The sequence below is a fragment of the Protopterus annectens genome, chromosome 2.part1 (assembly GCF_019279795.1).
Source record: "Protopterus annectens isolate FY-2018-M chromosome 2.part1, PAN1.0, whole genome shotgun sequence".
Lineage (NCBI taxonomy): Eukaryota > Metazoa > Chordata > Ceratodontiformes > Protopteridae > Protopterus > Protopterus annectens.
The window spans coordinates 1,420,642,816-1,420,661,968 of NC_056729.1; the positions used below are offsets into that span (position 1 = coordinate 1,420,642,816).

Consider the following 19,153-nt stretch of genomic DNA (forward strand, 5'->3'; position numbering starts at 1 on the left):
ACCAACCTATGAACCTATGAACCTATTTCCTAAAAACCTTGTAATGCCTGTTTGTCTTCTGACACTGACATTTACACAATCACTGAGAATTACTCTGCATCAAGTTTCATACCCAATGATATGAGAATATGACCCACGTATTTCATTTTTGCTACTCTGATTCAAACTTGCTTTTATTTAATTTGAAATTATTCTACTGTTATTTATTCAGCAGCTTTTCAATCTCTCATCTTGCTCTTTCAGCATTAAGCCTATACTGATAGAGCATCAGTTATGTTTAAAACACCTCCCAGGCTTTCAATTACCTGAGTAGTACTTCTTTGAAACACCTCTGGAGTTTAAAAATACCAAATAAAAAATTAAGAAACTCATATCTTCCCAGTGGTGTGTTAAATGTGCATAGTATAGAGCTCTGTTCATTTAGCCTTACTTTCCAAAAAACAGGGGTTGCATCTAAAACAGAGAAAAACTTAGTATGTGGCATTCTTGAAACCTTAGTCTTTCAGCTTTTCCCGGTTAGGGGTCGCCACAGCTGAACTTCCGTTCGCTAATGATTGGCAGTAGATTTTTACGGTGCCGAGTTGCCAGCCTGACACCCAACCTTCAAAGAAGGCATGCACATTCATGCACACACCTACCTGCATGTCTTTAACGTCACTCGACCATGGGGAGGACATGCAGACTCCACACAGAAGGCACACCAGCCGAGAATCGAACGGGAGAACCTCTTGCTGTGAGGAGACAACGCTAACCGCTGCACCACCGCGGCCTATGTGGCATTCTCAATTAAACATTATGTAAAGCTGTCTCTTAACCATACTATCAAGATGCTGAGGATGAGTACAAATGTGAATCCTAAGCTCTTTTTTTCACAAGTGCCAGACAATTCACTCATTCTGTTGGCTGTAACTGCTTCAGAAAAATGCCCATGTTTTCCATTGTCTTCAGTCTCAGTTCTAATTACCTGTGAGTGTTATGGGTGGGTCTTTTTCTAGAAGCTGATAGAAACTTCCATTCTTACAGCCATATATTGTCTACTTCAGATTGAATTTATACAAAGTACACATCTCTGCAAATGTGGCTCCTATATGTTTAAGATATGTATGCATCAGTTCACTTTCATTTGTTGCTTTCACAAAAAAAGGTGAAAGAAAGAATATTAAGAACAGAAAGCAAATTTAAGCATTTTGGATACCAAAATTTTCTGGAAGCATTATTTTTCTTCATTGAAAATGTCTTTTTTTGCCTCTATAAGCCATAACAGTGTGGGTGAGGTGCAGAAAAGTATGCAAAGTTAAGCAGGCTAACTATGCATGACTATACCTTTCAATGACTCCATTCTAAGTATTATTACATCAGTCTCAACAGTACTTATTTCCTTAATTATACATATTTATTTCTGAACTTACCTCAACTGCACGGTACACTAGTACTTCCTTTCTAATGACTGCTGTGCTTTAATGTATAGCATGCCTTCCATCTGACTTCCTAAATGCCATATTGCCCACTATGCATTTATTATTGAGCTTCTTCATCTGGGCTTTAAAATTAAATCAGACCATTTATGGCAGTTATCAGTTTCTACATATCTGGACTAAAATGTTCACGTTTTTGGTACTAATGCACATGTCCTACATTCTTACTGAAGTTACTGAACATAGATAGTTTGTAATGTTATCATTTGTAATTCTAGGATGCAAATTCAAGTTACACAGGCAAGCATGAATCATAATGGTTAAACTGCTTGCTATAATAGGTATAGACTGAAACTGTTAATTCTACTTCAAAGGAGCATGTTGTACCAGTTTTCCTATACAAGAGCTAATGGTCTTCACAGCCCTATCTGCTGAAAAGTCATGCAAATGGATTAAAAGAAGAAAAATATACACAACAAAACTAAAAGTAATTACATTTTAAAAGAAACATATGATAAAATAAACCAGGGAAGAAGCAATACAGAAACTGAGGGTTAGACAGGAGTGCAATGCTTGGTCTTTTTTTCCCCTTCCTAATAAATAAACTACGTATTTCTTCTAATTAAAAGCAAATTTGTAACCTCCACAAATAACAGCTGCCTCATATCTATTTCATGAGGTGATACATTTCTTCAGTTTATGCAGCATCACAGCCTCTCTGGAAGGTTGATTCATTTATTCAAAGCACTCTCTGGGCAGCTTCAGTAAATATGATGCAGTACACAGAGACATGCACACGTACACACACACATGAACACATGCAGTGTATTACAGTACCACACTGACATTATGTTTAGTCAAGGTTTCCATTGTTAAGCTAAATTGACAGCTTTCTAATATTCTAGCCTTATGTGAGTGTACAACCTATATGAACTAATGGAACTAGAGGAATCAGATTTATTCAAGATAAGTTCATAAACTATATAATGGAAAAGAAAATAAAAATAAAGGAAACTATACTGTGGTTTAGAGTATAGGTTAGAATGGTACAGTAACTAGTTTAATTTACTGATCTGTTGTAGAAAATACAGAAGCAACTAACCTTGTAGCCAGGAAAAGGGCGTGCTTTGAAAGACATCTTAGATTCTTCTTCTTTTGCAATGTCTAGTAAAACATGCTGTAAAAATAAAAATAGCCACATTGATATTACTTCATCAAATGAAGGGCTGACTTTACTTATCACTACATTCAGTGCCAGTAAAAAGAACAAAGCTGTTGAGGCTAAATTGTGATGGTAAATTAGAGGAAGCAATACATTTTTCTTTCTTTTTTTGTTTTTGCTTGTCTCCTTTTTTAATACAGATGTCTATGTAAATAAGTGACTTTAGTTTACAACACCCTCTTTTCTACACAGCTGTCATCCATAACCATTTTGTAAGGAAAATTGTTTTTAATAAAGACCAGCTCACAGCATCATCATTAACCAAGTCACCAAACTTTTGGCCACTAGCCTAGATTCATAAAGTCCTAACTATGAAACAGGAATGCAAGTTCAATTAAAGGTACAAGTACCTGTTGGAGCTGGCAAAAAATGGAAGAGGGGAATGACAAGGCTCTGTCTGCTCTCCTCTCTCTGGGGAATGGGTTGGGTTGATGTGCCTGGAGTCTGGCTATACCCATTACCCTGTAAAGACATGGGATGAAGTTATGGTAAGGACAGCCAAGGCAAGGCATAAATGTATGAATTTTAGAGACAGTGCTGTATGAGAGGGGTCAGTAGCATTACCAATCTATTCCTCAGAGTACAAAATTGCAAATAGAAAGCCAGGTATATTATAGGGTGTACAGCCTTCAACTGCATACTTTCAACTGAGTTGGATGCAATATGATGACCTCCCTCATCTAATTCCATCCCAGGCACAAGGACATGAGTAGCCTCCATAAGCAGAGAAGTACTTTTGACTAGAGAGAATCCCCTCCTCAACAAGAAATATCACCATAATATATCTCAGCATGGTGATGAGCATCTGTGGCAAGACAGATCTATGGGATGCAGGAGAAAATGAAGCCAGCAGTAATTGCTCATCAAACTATTCACTGCAGCAAAACCCTGAGTAGAAAGCTGCATATGACAATGAAACTGAAAAAAAAACAACCAAACTGTTAAAAACAGAACAACATAATCACCTTCAACAACATTAACAGTACAGTAGACATTGTATAAATATTTAACATGATATTTGGGTAAATACTTGATGATAATGTACTTGAAAAGTTATTTAATTTTATTGTGCAGGCAGTTCATTCATTCTAACAGTGAAATGAAGCCTGTTGGCAAACATGTTTGGGGGAGGGACCAAGAGGTGAGAAGAAGGATATAATCAATGCAACCATTTACCCATAACATTATTTAGCAAACTGATACAAAGTATTTGGTGGTTTCCTATTTATTAAATACCTTAAGTGAATTATCAATTAAGACATAGGTACACATACATTCATATAAAAGAAAACAAACCATGATAACATGTTCATATTTGCAAATATTATATATCAAGTATATTCTTTTATACAATTATCATCATTCCAACATTTTATAAATCAGTCAATCCCTGCCTTCCTTTAAACTTCATTTCTCCTCCAAACCATTATTCTGAATGTATTGTTCTCACATTTTCCATTTGTCTGTATGCAATTTGCTCCTACCCTTTTCTAAAGATCCCATTTCCAGTTCTTTTATCTGTTACTATATTCACTACTTCAAATACAATTGGTTTTGACTTTGATTTCCATTTTCTAGTAATTACTTTTTGTGCAGCCACCAGAAATAGAGTTAATTAGGCTTCACTATCTGTAAGCAATTCAGATCATGTATCACTGCTCGAAAGAATCATTTCCTAACTTACCGCCATTTGCTCACCCAATATTTCTGACAGAGTACTATGTAGGAAATCATTAAAGTCTGCCAACTAATTACACTCCCAAAACATGTTCTCAGTTACCTCTTTCTTTCTTCCCTATCATACCTTCAACATTTGGCATCTACCTGATGAAAATTCTTTGGAGTCTGCTTGGGGTAAAACATGCAAACACTTCTAAGCAAAAATCCAAAATCTTCTACATTTTGTTGCATATTTGGGAGCCATACATATGTCCCCCATCGTTTCCATGAAATCTTCTTGTCCAGTCTTTCTTCCTAACTTTTTCTAACCTTCTCTTATTGGTTCATAGCTATAATGTAATATTTTATATGCCCCACTAATTATCTATTTTCTAATAGCAGCTTATTTTCTAGATTCAACTAAAAACTCTACCAGACCAGGTGTTTCACCTAGGATTCCCCTCTCCATTTCTCTTTGCCTGTATTCTAATATTAATCCTTGATGGGGAAGGCAGTCTCTAGTCTGCAGTCCAAATGCCTTCTTGGCTCGTCTCATTTTATTACCTGTCCCTCTTAAGTTATTTGCTCCCAATACCTTGGTTCCTTTGCCAATTTCTCCAGTAACTTCCACCTCCTTTTGCCTGCTCTTTGTATCCCTAACTGCAGTCATCTCCATTCTTATGTTGGATTAGTTCTTAGAATACTTTCTGCTACTTTATGAATATAATATTCTTTATGGCTGTTATTCTCCTTAAGGATCTGCATTCAAAATCCCAATCTCTCCTTATTTCTTGAATTTAATTTCCTCCTTGCTTTATCATCATCATCATCATCTCTTCCCACTTTGAATGATAGCTTTCTGCTTGTGTTATGTATATGACCCTTAATTATGTAGCTTTAAAATGTCCTTTCAACTGAAGTAATCCTAAACCAGGGTCTATATTATATGTTTGAAGAGACTTTTCTTCAAATATATAATCATCGACCCCTCTAAAGCACGAATGGCCACTTTCGCAAATCTTTTACTCGGGAAAAAATTCACAGGGCTATACACAAAAAACACAAACTTCAAAACCATAAATCAAGTGGGGGGCTTTGCCCCCACACCCCCCAATGTGGGGGTCTGTGCCCACCCACACCCCCTAACTAAATATACCAACTCCAAAACTGTTCTACATTGGGGAAAAGGGCAATTCCCAATAATGGCCAACTGAAATTTTTCCCCAAGGAAAAAAATTGCGGATGTGGACATTCACACTTTAGAGTGTTTGCTTTTTAGGAGTCAATGATTATATGTTCGAGGAAAAGTCTCTCGAACATATAATATAGACCCCCTAAACAACTCTGTTCTACTGGAACGACCAACTTAGCCCACTTGACCTTTGCCCTCTTCTCCATTACGCAAAATACTTCATCTCTTCTGTTAATTAATTACTGTCCACAACTTCTTCTCTGGTTGATAAAAATATGCCTGACCTGTATATAAAACTAACGGGACTAAAAACATTTTAACTGTTTGTATCTTGCTAACTATATTCATAAACAAGTGCTTCCAGTTTCTCATTTTTTGTATTATCATTTGCTTAGTCTCTTCCTACATATCCATAGCTACCATAACATAATCCTTTTTAACCCATACTCCTAAATATTTCATTTTATTGTACCAAAAATATGGGTATTGCTGGACCAATTCATGTGTTGGTACATGGTTTATAGCTATGGCCTTTGTTTTGTTTTCATTCATTTTATATCCTGAAAAAACTTGAAACTGTTTCAGAATGTTTCACTACACCGAGATGTCCTTTTCTGATTTTATCAGGAACAAAATAATATTGTCTGCAAATAAAGCTGACTTTTTTTATTACCATACCAATTATCTCCTTGAATTTCTGAGTCCCTTATTTTCTTTGCCAGTTGTTCTAAATATAAAACAAATAAACAGGAAAAAGGACACCGCTGCCTTGATCCTCTGCTTGGACAAACCGTATTAGAGAGCAACACTCCCACTTTAATATTTACCTCCAATCCCTCAAATATCCTCCTAATTATCCTTATTATTATAATATGAGGGAATGTAAATGCTTCCATTTTCCTATTCATAAAATCCCAGCTTACTCTGTTGTATGTTTTCTCTGCATCAAGCCCAACTAACAACAGTGTTATTTTCTTACATTCTGCTTCTCTCTGGATCATCATTGTTCTGTTAAGGTTGTCAAATGTTTGCCTCCCCTCTTCAAAACCACAATGATTCATATTCATCAATCTTGACAATTCCTTTGCAATTCTTTTAGGTATTATAGGCATAACCACTTTATTATCATGATTTAAAATTAAAATGTGACTATATGAAGATAGGTCTGATGGGTCTTTACTATCTTTAGGTGTTATAGCCACCATAGCTTTCTTCCAGGATGCTGGTCCTTCCCCCCTTTTAAAATACTACTAAACAAAACCTTCCAGGTCTTTATCACTTTCTTCACTCCTAGCTTTCAACTTCCAAAGGAATACCATATATTCCTGGAGACTTTACTACAGATTGATTATAGGTCACTGTTTTTATCTTATATCCTCCTATCTGGAATATTAATTGTTGAGCCTCATCTACCCGTAACCTTGGTCTTCCATAAATATTTAAATTTGTGCTTCTTCTTGATTTCCACATTTCTCTACTTTATACAAGTTTTCATAAAATTTCAAAAATATCTCCAGGATCTCTAGTTATTTTTTTCTTGTTACAGTAGACTTACTTTTATGTGGCCGCTCTTTAACTGGCCATCAAATTTCTGCCATAGTCCTAGCAAAGGACAACAGAGAAGAACAACACTTTTACCTCCTCAGGCTAAATAATAGACATTAGAGTTTTAGACTTCATATTCATTAGAAAGATGCGTACTAACACAAATCATGTTATTCTAGCTTATGTATAACCTATAAATATTATTTTGTATGCTTTTTCAAATTAACCAGCCATTCATTTATCCAGCCTAAGGTCCAGTCTCAGTGAGACCGGATAAGAGGGAGTCTACCGTATAGGCTCAATAAGTCTGGTAACAACTCTCTCTACTTTCTGTAGCCTAAGTTGTTGTGCTAAAAGTTTTGCACTCTTGAGTTATCAAAAAACAGTTGCTTAACAGTAATCTTTCTAAACGTATTCATATTATCCAGATACTCCCTTATTTTCTTGTTAGTACTCTGTAGTTGCTCCTCTTCTATTTCTGTGAGATCTCCCTTATTCTGCAATACTTTAACTTTTGTCAGCCCTTCTAAATAATTCTTGTTACATCTTAACCATATTTCTTTTTCTTTTATTTCAATTTTATTTTTAAACTCTACTTTCATTTTATCCCACTCGTTAGCTAAGACTTCTGAAGGCACAGGTTCATAGGTTGATACTAGGCTATCTGCCCTAGGGCATTTATAAGCCTAGCCAGAGAAAACAGGCTCATCAGGATTTGAACCTGGGACCTCTCACACCCAAAGCAAGAATCATACCCCTAGACCAACAATCAGTACATATCTGTTTTTTCTCATAACTCATGACTAACTGCTACTACACATTCATTACATTCCTCTCTTTTTAACGGGTAGGTGGAGAAGCACCAGTGTCTCATTTGTGCTTCATTACCCTGCATTTATATCGTAATTGTTATTGGCACACAATCTGAAATTGCTATTGAAAATGTGCTGAAGCTTTCAATTAAATGCACATGTTCCTCTGAAACATAATTTCTGTCTAGTCTAGTCCAATTATTGCACCTTGGGGAATAATATGTTAATTCTCCTGTTAGTGAATTCATGTCTTTGATACCAAACATTTTCATACATTTCTTCAAAACTCTAACCCTCCTTTCTAGCTCCTCAGATACATCCTCACTGCTGCAAATCATGTCCCAGTACTCACATTTAAGTTATATTCCCTGATGAATGCTGATTATTTTTCCCAAAATTTCCTTACGCTTCATAACAGCAGTTTTAGGTGGAATATAAATACATGCCAGTGTAATCACCCTCCTTTGCCAGTAGCCCCTTACTACAACAAATCTACCACTATTGTTTTCATCTTCTATCACTATTGAAGCTCTTCTAGCAATTAGTATAAGTAATCCCTTTTTCATTTGTCTGTGATATTCTGCTGAATATCCATCCAGAAATCCTTTCTTTACCAAAATCACAAGCTCACTTATTTCCAGATGTGTCATTTGTAGCACTGGTATTTGTACCCTGTAATATAATTCAGTACTCTTACATTTTTGTCTATCAGCTGCGGTGGTGGTGCTGTGGTAGCATTGTTGCCTCACATTAAGATGTTGTCCTGTTCGATTCTCAGCTAGAGCGTCTTCTGTGTGGAGACATGCGTGAATGGGCCTTCGTTGAAGGTTGTGCGTCACGGCCGGCAACTCGGCACGTAAAAATCTACTGCCAATCATAAGCGGACCGGAGTTCCGCTGTGGCAACCCCTAACCAGGAAAAGCTGAAAGACACAACAAGAACAACTCTTACATTTTTGTCTATACTAGGTGAGGTCATTCACATTCCAAAATAAGAAGTTATGTACCTACCATAACGTTCCATGTTAGTTGTCTTCTCTCGCCTTCTTTCTTGCTTGATGGGTTTGGAGCCGATCCTCGGCTCCGACTCGGCACTTGCTAAGCTCGAGAGTCACTTTTACCAGCTCGAGGCAGCCCCATATCCCATGATGCAAGGCGGTAAGTACCCAGATCTCGTTTGTTGACAAAGGGCAATAACACCAAGCATAAAATACTTCCCAAAGGAAGAAGAAACTTACAGATGGAAAAAGGACCAGGTCTGAATGGTCTTTAGCATAATAGTTTCTTATACAAGGTCTGTCCAGGCCAGGGGGAAGGAGGGAGGGTCAAGAAAGAAGGCGAGAAGACAACTAACATGGAACGTTATGGTAGGTACATAACTTCTTAATGTTAAGTTGTCAATCTCGCCTTCATTCTTGCTTGATGGGACCGTCCCTAGCACCTCTATCCTGGGTGGCTCAATGGAACAAACTCTTGAGGACTGTAGAGCCAAAACTGGCTCTGTCCCTGGAGGCCAAGTCCAATTTGTAATGGGAAACAAAAGTGTGAGGAGTAGCCCAAGTGGCCGCTGCACAAATAGTGTCCAAAGGAAGTCTAGCTTGAAAAGCTGTAGAAGTAGCTAAACTCCTAGTTGAATGTGCTTTAGGTTTTGAGCACAGCTGTTTTCCCCTGAGTATAAATTTCAGTGATGACCGAAGAAAGCCATCTGGACAAAGTCACTTTAGAAACAGGAAGGCCTTTTTATTATCCGCATAGGAAACAAAAAGTTGATCAGATTTTCTAAATTTTTTGTTCTGTCCAAATAATATCTAAGTTGACGATGGACATCAGGATACTGTAGCTTTTGTGCAGCTCTGTCTGTATAATTAGGGAGAAATACCTACAGATCAATGGACTGTTTCAAATTGTTCTTTGAAGCGACCTTAGGTAAAAAGGTTGGGTTAGTTCTCAAAGATACTCTGTCTTTGTGAAAACCAAATAGGGGTCGAACCGAAAGAGCATGAAGTTCAGACACCCTCCTGGCAGATGTAATAGCCACTAGAAATAACGTTTTCCAAGAAAGATATTTCAGGGAACAAGAAACAGCTGGCTCGAAGGGGAAGAATCAAGGATGTCAGCACTAAATTTAGATCCCACTGAGGAGGAGGATTCCTGATTGGAGGTTTTAGTAGGAAAATTCCTTCAAGAAGGCCCTGCAGAGCCTATGGGACATAATATTATGATCTGCTATCCCGACATGAAAATTGGAAATAGCAGCCAATTGAACCCTGACTGTGGAAGAAGATGAGCCTGCATGAAAAATCTCTGCTAAGAAGTCCAGAACTGCCTGAACAGGGGCAGTAAAAGGATCAATATTTTGGGCCTTAGCCCAATAAGAGAAACGTTCCATTTGCTTGTGTAAATCCTCCTGGTAGAGGATTTTAGTGAAGCTACTATGATGTCTCTAACTGGGTTAGAGATCAAAGGAAGCCTGGCTAAGGAAGGAAGTGGAGCAACCATGCTGTGAGGTTGAGAGAAGGGATTGACCGGTGCAGCTGACCGGATTGGTGAATCAGTAGATCTGGCACTGGGTCCAGATGCCACGGCTGCACCAAAAGGGGATGATGGAGGAACGGGAACCAAACTTGTCGAGGCCAGTAAGGGGCAATGAGAATCAATTTGGCTCTCAAAACGGTAGCTTTCTGGATCACCTGAGGGATCAGAGGAAATGGAGGGAAGGCATAAAGAAGTCCCTGGGGCCAATCCTGGGTCAGAGCGTCTCTGGGGGAATGGCCTGATAGAGGGAAGAGGCTGAAGAAGTCTGGACATTTGCTGTTTTGGGGAGTAGCAAAAGATCGCAACATGGACGACCCCATTCCAGAAAAATCTCTTCCGCTATAGATTGCTTGAGAGACCACTCGTGAGGCATGAGGATAGCTCTGCTCAATCTGTCCGCTATAATGTTGGTTTTCCCAGGGATATGCGTTGCTACCAGAAACCGATGAGAGGAGATCGCCCATTGCCAAAGTCTGAGCGCTTCTCGACACAAGGGGTAGGACTTGGTTCCGCCCTGTTTGTTGATATACCAAACTACAGACATGTTGTCTGTGTGGACTGCAATTGTCCCTACGGGAAGAAAGTCGTTGAGGGCTTGCAACGTTAAAAGCACTGCTCTCATCTCCAGGACATTTATGTGCAGATGGTACTCGGACGGTTGCCACGTCCCATGAACCATCCTGCCCTGATAATGACCCCCCCACCCGATCAGGGAGGCATCCGTGGTGACAGTGGCTATCGGGGACGGAGGTACAAAGCATCTGCCTTGGTGAACCTGAGACGATGTGATCCACCAAGCAAGATGCTCTTTGCATGTCTGTGTCACCAGAATCTGGTGACGCATTGGAAGTTGCTGGTATGACCACTGTGTGAACAGCATCCACTGAAGAAGCCGCATGTAGAATGGAGCCAGGGGAAGAAGAGTAATGGCCGCAGCCATGAGACCTAATACCTTTAGAACCATTCTGGCCTGTATTTTCTTACCGGCCAGAATGATCCTGACATGAGTCTGAATGTCTGAAACTCTTTGTTCTGTAAGGGTAGCTGACATCCGAACAGTGTTTAAGTTTGCCTATGAAGGTAATAGACTGGCAGGGCGATAAGGATGACTTTTCGAAGTTGATTGAGATGCCCAAATGAGAACAAAGGTCTATTGTGTAATCCCTGGCTTGTATAAGCTGATGCCTGGTGGTGGCTGACAGGAGCCAGTCGTCGAGATACGGAAACACCTGGAATCCTTGACGTCTCAGGTGAGCCGTGACCACTGCCATGCATTTGGTGAACACTCTGGGGCTGTAGTGAGACCAAAGGGCAGGGCTCTGAACTGGAAATGACTGGACCCCAGCCGAAGCGGAGAAATCTCCTGGAGCGTCTGTGAATTTTGATGTGATAGTACGCATCCTGAAGATCTATTGAGCACATCCAGTTGTCCTTCTGTAAGAAGGGCAGAATTGACTGAAGAGTGACCATTCGGAATCTTGTCTTCCTGACAGACTTGTTGAGTCTGCTGAGATCCAATATTGGTCTCCAGTCTCCCGTCTTTTTGGGGACCAAAAAGAACCTTGAGTAGATTCCGGACTCTGAATGGTCTATTGTAACTGGCTGAATGGCTCTTTTTTGCAGTAGTTTTGCGATTTCTAACTCTGCAATGTCCCTTAGACCGGGTGGTACATCTGGAAGGGAATTTGAGTGGAAAGGACTTTCCTCGAAAGGAATTATGTAACCCTTGGATATGATCGACTGTACCCATCTGTCTTGAGTGAGGGAATGCCAGGCTTCTGGGTACAGTGATAATCTTCCCCCGACTGCCTCCAAGGAGGGACAGCCGGGCAACACCTCAGGGATGCTGAAAGGGCTTGTCAGAGAGAGGCTCCCTGTTTCCCTGGTTCTTTGGACCCCTCTGTCTCTAGAGCGGCCTGTTATTGTTACCCCTCTGCCTCTAGGGGTAAACTGACCACGTGAATCCGGCGTGACTCCTTGGGATTTACGGAACCACATCTTTCCACCCTTCTGTCCTTTGGGATAAGGCCTAGAAGGGGTGGACAAACCTACTCCAACAGCAGAAAGAGTCTTGCCGTCCTGCTCGCACCTGGTCAAGGTTTCCTTCACCTGAGGGCCAAACAAAGCTGACCCATCAAAGGGAGAATTTGTGAAGGATGCCTTAAAGGGATCCATAAAATCACATAGCCGCATCCAGGCTTGGCGCCTAAGAGCCACACCTGTGCCTGCGGCTCTACTGCTCCATCCGCAGCATAAGATATTAGCCGCATGGAGGAGTTTGCAATGGAATTGAGGGTTCCTAGCTGAGAAGCAATTTTTTCTTGAGCCCCTACAGCTGTAGGATCCTGAACTACTTCTCCCAGCTCCTTCAGGATATCCCTTTGGAGTCTGGTGAAGTGACATAGGTAATTCAGCGAACGCATAGCAAAGGTCGCTGAGGAAAACATCCGCTTACCGTACCTATCCATGGTCCTAGAGTCCTTATTAGGAGGATGGACGGCACGGAAGGATCTGCAAGTTCCTTTTGGTGGCCGCAGCCACCACCATGCCATCAGCGGGGGCACCCTTAGTAAGGAATTGTTTGTCGCTCCGGGCAGTGATAAATTTTGAAGGCCTCCTAGGGACTGGCTCTACAGAGTCAGGAGCTGCCCACGCCTTTCGTGCAATCACCTGCATAAGGGGGTTGAAAGGCGGAGATACCCAGGAGGTGGAGGGCTGAGATCCAAACGCCTCTAGGTATACTGACTCATCCTCAGAGGGATTGTTGGTGGGCCAGTTTCCCCTCTGTTTCAGAAGTTCTAGGATGTCTGAGAAGGAGACATCCTCAGAGGGGGATCTAGGGGATCCCTCTGACTCATCAAAGTCAGTATCCGAAGTGACAGACTCGGGGGAGTCTACATGCTTCCTCTTACAAGTCCTCTTCCTAGGAGGATCTCCCGAAACATCAGGAGAATCCTCGGAAGAGGGGGAAATTCCCAATGGGGAAACCTGAGGCAGAGGATCTCTGGGTCCTGTAGCAAGAGAAGTGGCAGAGATGTCAACAGGTACTATAGAGGGAGGAGCTACGGGAACAGACTGCTGACTGATACCAGTGGCCAGTACACTCTTCATCACCTCGAATGCTCCTCCCAGGCAGGTCCGAGAGAACCCGCTCAAGAGCTAGGAACTCCAGGGACCACCGAAGGGAAGTCTCCGAGGCAGATGTCGGAGCCGAGCTCACCAAGGCCGAGGCTCCAAGGGGAAGAGCGGGTTCGGACAAGGGTCCGATGCCACTCACCACCCTCGGAGGAGACCATGGAAGCCCGACCACCGAATCCCTCTAAGGAAGGTCTCGAAGAGGAGATAAGAGTAGAGGCTGAAGGAACAGAAGGGGTATCCGTCCTCCAGCCGTAGCAGTAACCATTCCCGAAGACTCCAACTCCAAGCTCTGGGGTAGAGTTGAAGGAGGAACTGTAACGGGGTGTGGACCAACAGTCGTCTGTTGAGACGGACTGTGTAACATTTGGGCCAGTACCTGTGACTTGAGTAATCTACTGACCACTCTCTCTAGGTCATGATCTGACAACCTGGATGACCTTGAAGATCGGCTCCGATGGCTCCGTTCCGATAGAAGAGGTGAAGCCGAGCGAAAGTACCGGCCCAAAGGAAGGAGCCCTCGACCTCTTCCGGGAATGAGCCACCGGAGCCGATACAATAGATCCTGTCGGAGCCGACCTCGGAGCCGACAGGAAGCTCGATGTCTCGGCTCCAGCCGGAGCCGATACAGCCACCAAAGTAATGGTGTCGGAGCCGATCGGAGCCGACACCGATGCCTGTGCCACATGGGTGTCGGAGCCGATCGGAGCCGACATCGGCGGTCAATACAGATTCGGCACCGATAGCCATCGGTGCCGAAGGCTTTGTCAAGCTAGAATCGGCTCCAGCCGAGCCGATCTCGACTCAGCACGAAGTCGGAGCCGAGGCCGCAGGCTTAGATACAGAAGCCTGGGCCTTGGAAGGTTTTACTGATTTTGGTGGAGCCGACTTAGCCGGAGAGCCCTCCGGCTTAAGAAGGCCCCTAAGAATCAGTTTATTCCGTCTCTCCTGCACGACTCTCTGGCTGAAGGAGTGACAAATAGCACAGGAGTCCTGCAGGTGAAGAGGGCCCAGACAATACAGGCAAGAAGTGTGACCGTCTGTCAGAGACATCTTCTGACAGCACGAGTCACACTTCTTAAAACCTGAGACCCTCTCCTTTGACATGGTGCTGAAAAAACACACACACACACACCAGTCAAAATTAAGTTAAATAAAATACCAAAAGGTATTCTATAAACCAACACACACACCCTAACAGGGGGGGGATGGGATAGGGAAAAGATTGACTAACAAAAAATTAAAGGAGACAGGGAATTTCTGTCAGAAAAGGTACAAATTAAACTTAAAAACTATCAATAAAAGGTTTTTGACTAAAAAGGGGCTTAAATATCACAAAAGTGAACAACTTACCAGGAGCTGGTAAAAAGAAGACCTCCTAAGCGAAGCGGCAAACGAGATCTGGGTACTTACCGCCTTGCATCATGGGATATGGGGCTGCCTCGAGCTGGTAAAAGTGACTCTCGAGCTTAGCAAGTGCCGAGTCGGAGCCGAGGGATCGGCTCCGAACCCATCAAGCAAGAATGAAGGCGAGATTGACAACTTAACATTAATATGTTTAGTGTAGCCATTATGCTAAGAAGTTATTATTCCCACCTATTATATATGACAGCTTTTTTTAAACATCCATTTCCAGCTTTGGTGTTAAATGAAGCCATTAATGTTTGGCAAGTTGATCCTGTTGATCCTTTATACAGTTGTTTGTTGTCATCTCCATTTGACCCTACGTCACATTTTACAACTCTTTTTCTTTTAATATAAACTCTCAAAAAACACAACCCAGGGACATCCCCTATAACCTATTAATTTAAACAAATACATAAAACTATGTACATTTTCAGATAAATAATCTTAACCTTAAGTTAAGATTATCCATGGTAAAGCACATATTACAGACTGTGCTCCTACTTACAGTAATAGCTGCCACTTTTTGCCCTATCGTTATTCCCGTCCAAGATGTGAAAAACAGCTTATGTGCTTCCAGAAAGCATTAACTTTTAGCCTTAAAAAAGAACGCACTGGCTATCTTTAAACAAAACTAAATTACACATTAATATAGTAAATGCATTAAAGTATTTAGTTACCAGAAAAGCTGATATTTCTTATTCACTTCCAATAATTTTAAATGTTATTTTTTTTTACTGAGCTGCTTATCCTGGTCCCTTTTAAGTTTACGTTTCTCTCAGTAAACAATATCCAGACCCCTTGATTTATTGCCTTCACCTTTAGTCAGCTTGTTTCCATGGAAATATAAGAACATAATGTACTTCTAAATAAAAACTGAACATTTATTTGCTAAAGGATATCTATTAATTGCATTGTGGTATCTCACCCCCCCCCCACTTGCTTAAACAAAAAACTTGTCATTAGATTAAACCAAGAGTATTAATCCAGACATTCACCTATGCAAAAGTAAAAGAAAACATTTGAACTCTACATATGTTATAATCAATGCACCTTTACATTCCAATCCCCACCCCAACAACCTACAATTACAGCTTATTAGTTTTATTTTGCCCAGTCTTTCTTCTCTTTTGCAATGTAATACCTACATTTCTTAAAAAAAAAGAAAAAAAAGTACTTGTTTACTTTAGTATCTTATATCACATACAACAATTACTGAAAATAATTTACTATATAACATGCAATTTATATCATGGAATGTTTTATACAAATATTTATATGAACAAAAAATGGTTTACTTACAGTTACTTTTTCTCATTCTTTCTCTTTTAGTGTCTTCCAAACATTAATGACATAAAGTAGGGTATATGTCTGTCAGTCTCCCAACAAGTTAAACAAAGTCAACAAAAATACAATCTTTTTCAGCTTCTTTTTATTGTAAAGCCATATTTTACAAATGTGATTGATGCTTTATAGTCTCACATTTATTCATTAATTTCAATGTTGCTGATCTTCGTCCTATTCATCTCCATCTACCAATCCCAGAATCTTGTTCAAGTTCAAGGTACTACTGATTCTTCTAGTCAACTCCTGTGCTTTTTTCTGTCTCTCAAAAAATTTCCATTGGAAAAGGTTTCACTGGCAAAATCTGTCTATGAGCTTTTTTATCAGAAGAAATTGAAACAGATTCCTCTTCAGTTTGATGATTCACTTTTTTGTACAAATTTTTCTATTTCCTCTTTAGCTTGTTATCATCAAAATTTGACTTTGATCCTCCAGGAAGAAATATTCTGAAGACAGCTGGATACAGCTGCTTGAATCTCACACATGCCAATCAACATTTCCTGATTACTGGAATACATTTGCTTATCTTCTGCCTGGTGTATAGTCAATCGTTTTCTGCAAACACTCTACTTTCTCCAATTTTTAATATGTTACCTTCTGCCACAGTTTTGTCAGGATCAACTCTTTCTGCTGGTATGATTACATCTTCACTAATACAGGTTTTGGTGGCTTTCAGATGGCCAGGTTTAATACACACACAAAATGTGTCCATTCAATTAACAAGTCCTGCTTTGGAATACCAATTCAGTTACTTATTTGTGCTTTCATAAAATTAATACAGTATGTTATATCCAGTTTTTCTGGTGCAGCAGAAAATCTCAGGTTTTCTCTGGTGCTCTGCCCTCTAACTCTACCATCTTTTACAATAGCTCTTCTTGAGCAGCCTCATACTCAGCAAGCCTTTACTTAATTTCAGCCTCAGATTTTTGCAGTTGTATCAGTTTATCTGAATAGTTGCTTAAAGCTTCTTCCACTTCTTCAAGCCTTTTATTAATTGAGTTTATATACGCCAGTGTTTCGTTTATGTATTTTTTAAACACCTTTATTTAATTATCACTTGTGACATAGGCACATTTACATTTATATAACAGTAATCAAACTGTATTAACAAGTTAATCAGCGCTGAGCACTTTTGATTATTTTTTCCCTCTGAATTACTGGAAGCCATTTTTTTGCCAAATTTGGGGCTTGAACTGCATGTTGCTGAACAACTGCAGGATTCTTCCCTCTCAATGTTTTCTCTTCATCTTTTCTGGCATCCAGGCAGTATACATACTAGACAGTCAGAATTACTGGCCCTTATCTATTAGTTTCTTTTCGTCACACTATGGTGCTGAAATTAAACTGTTGAGCAGTGTGCAGCCATCTTGGAAAGCCTGTGGCTTCCTATTTTGAGCATTGAAAGAGAATTATCTTTACTGAACAAAAGACTATAGGCAGGGATATAGAAAAAAAGACATCTGCATACTACTCTAAAGGCATATGAGAGTCTGTGGTGCTGGACTGTTTCATAAACATCCTGGGCATGGAAATGCAATGCTTAGTGGCTGCCAAACAGAAGGATAGCTAAGTATAATGCAATTTGTTTGAATTTTCCTCTAAATCACTGATATTCAAAATGACAAAGCTCAGGGCAGATAAGTGCACATGAAATGCTGCTTCATGTAGATGGCTCACTCCAGCCCAGATATCCTCCATGGAAAGGTACTCACAAAATTTGTGATTAGGTTTGGCCACTAAGATGCAGATTTTTACAAAATACAGTTAAAAAATGACAATCCAGTAGGCATAGGTAGTCTCACAGTTGGCACAGATGGTTAAGGTTGTGAGCTGTGGTACAGGGTTTAATTTCCTCAGGCGTCATTTACATTCTGTGTGATCTTGAGCATGTCACTTAACCACACAGTGCTTGGGAACAACTGGGAATTTAGGTTAGGCTCCTCAGTGGTCCTCTGGACTGCAAGCCTACTAAATACCTATGAACATTATATATGAAAATCATGTGTATACTCATTAGCATTTGGAAGCAAGACGAATGCAATCAGAGACAGTAATGGAAGTAAATGAGAACAGTCATTTGGATGCTTTAGTTGTGAAAAGTTTAATTCTTTGTCAGATTTCTCATATTTAGAACAATGAAACATATATATGGAAGACACTTTACAACTGTTCAGATTTTCAGCTTTCAGAAATAGAATTTGAAAGGTATCAAGAACCCTTTGATATATGAATGGCTAGCTTAACTAACACTACATATCCTGAAAAGACCAAACGCCCTTAAGTTCACAATATGTCCGTCAAATCCTGTGCCCATTTATTTAGATTTGTAGACAGCTGTTTAGGAGAGTGAAACCTTCTAGCAGATGGAATGGAAATCATTTAAGAGGCTGGTGCAATACAAATAGGCTATACTGTTTACTGAGATGTAGCAAGAGATTATTTGTATACAGAGAAATTGCAGGGTCAACTCTCGAGCCACATAACCTGGCCGATATTATGACTGAATACCACAAAAGATGGTGGCAAAATGGAAGACCTTAATATTGAGAGAACATTCAATTGAAGTACCTTGTAAAAGTATGCAGTGAAGCCTGTGTCCCCTGACAAATTCTTAAAATAGGCTGAAGATGTAGCTATACATCTGGTCTAGTCTAGTCAGATCTGGATTTACCTGGAATTGTGTTCTTTCTGAAAAGGTAACAGTAAATGCAATCAGGCAGCTACCTGAGCAATATAATCTTGAAATTTCTAGACAACCTGTTAGAAGTAAAACAAACAAAAAGCCAGTCATCTTTTCTTAAACGTTTTGTTTGTGTAAGTAATGTCTTAGTTGTCTGTGAACATCAAGACCATGTAAAGTACAGTTGTGTAAATTGCACTTACCCATAACA

At 40.2% G+C, this 19,153-nt stretch overlaps 1 protein-coding gene across 1 annotated transcript in view; it reads right to left on the reverse strand.

The window, feature by feature from the left end:
• CFAP99 (cilia and flagella associated protein 99) overlaps positions 1-19,153 on the reverse strand; it is a 1,556,346-nt gene that overhangs the window by 598,223 nt on the left and 938,970 nt on the right. Inside the window, exon 9 of the mRNA XM_044062893.1 lies at positions 2,518-2,592. Coding sequence (XP_043918828.1) covers positions 2,518-2,592 — 75 coding nt within the window. The remainder of the gene's footprint in view (positions 1-2,517; positions 2,593-19,153) is intronic.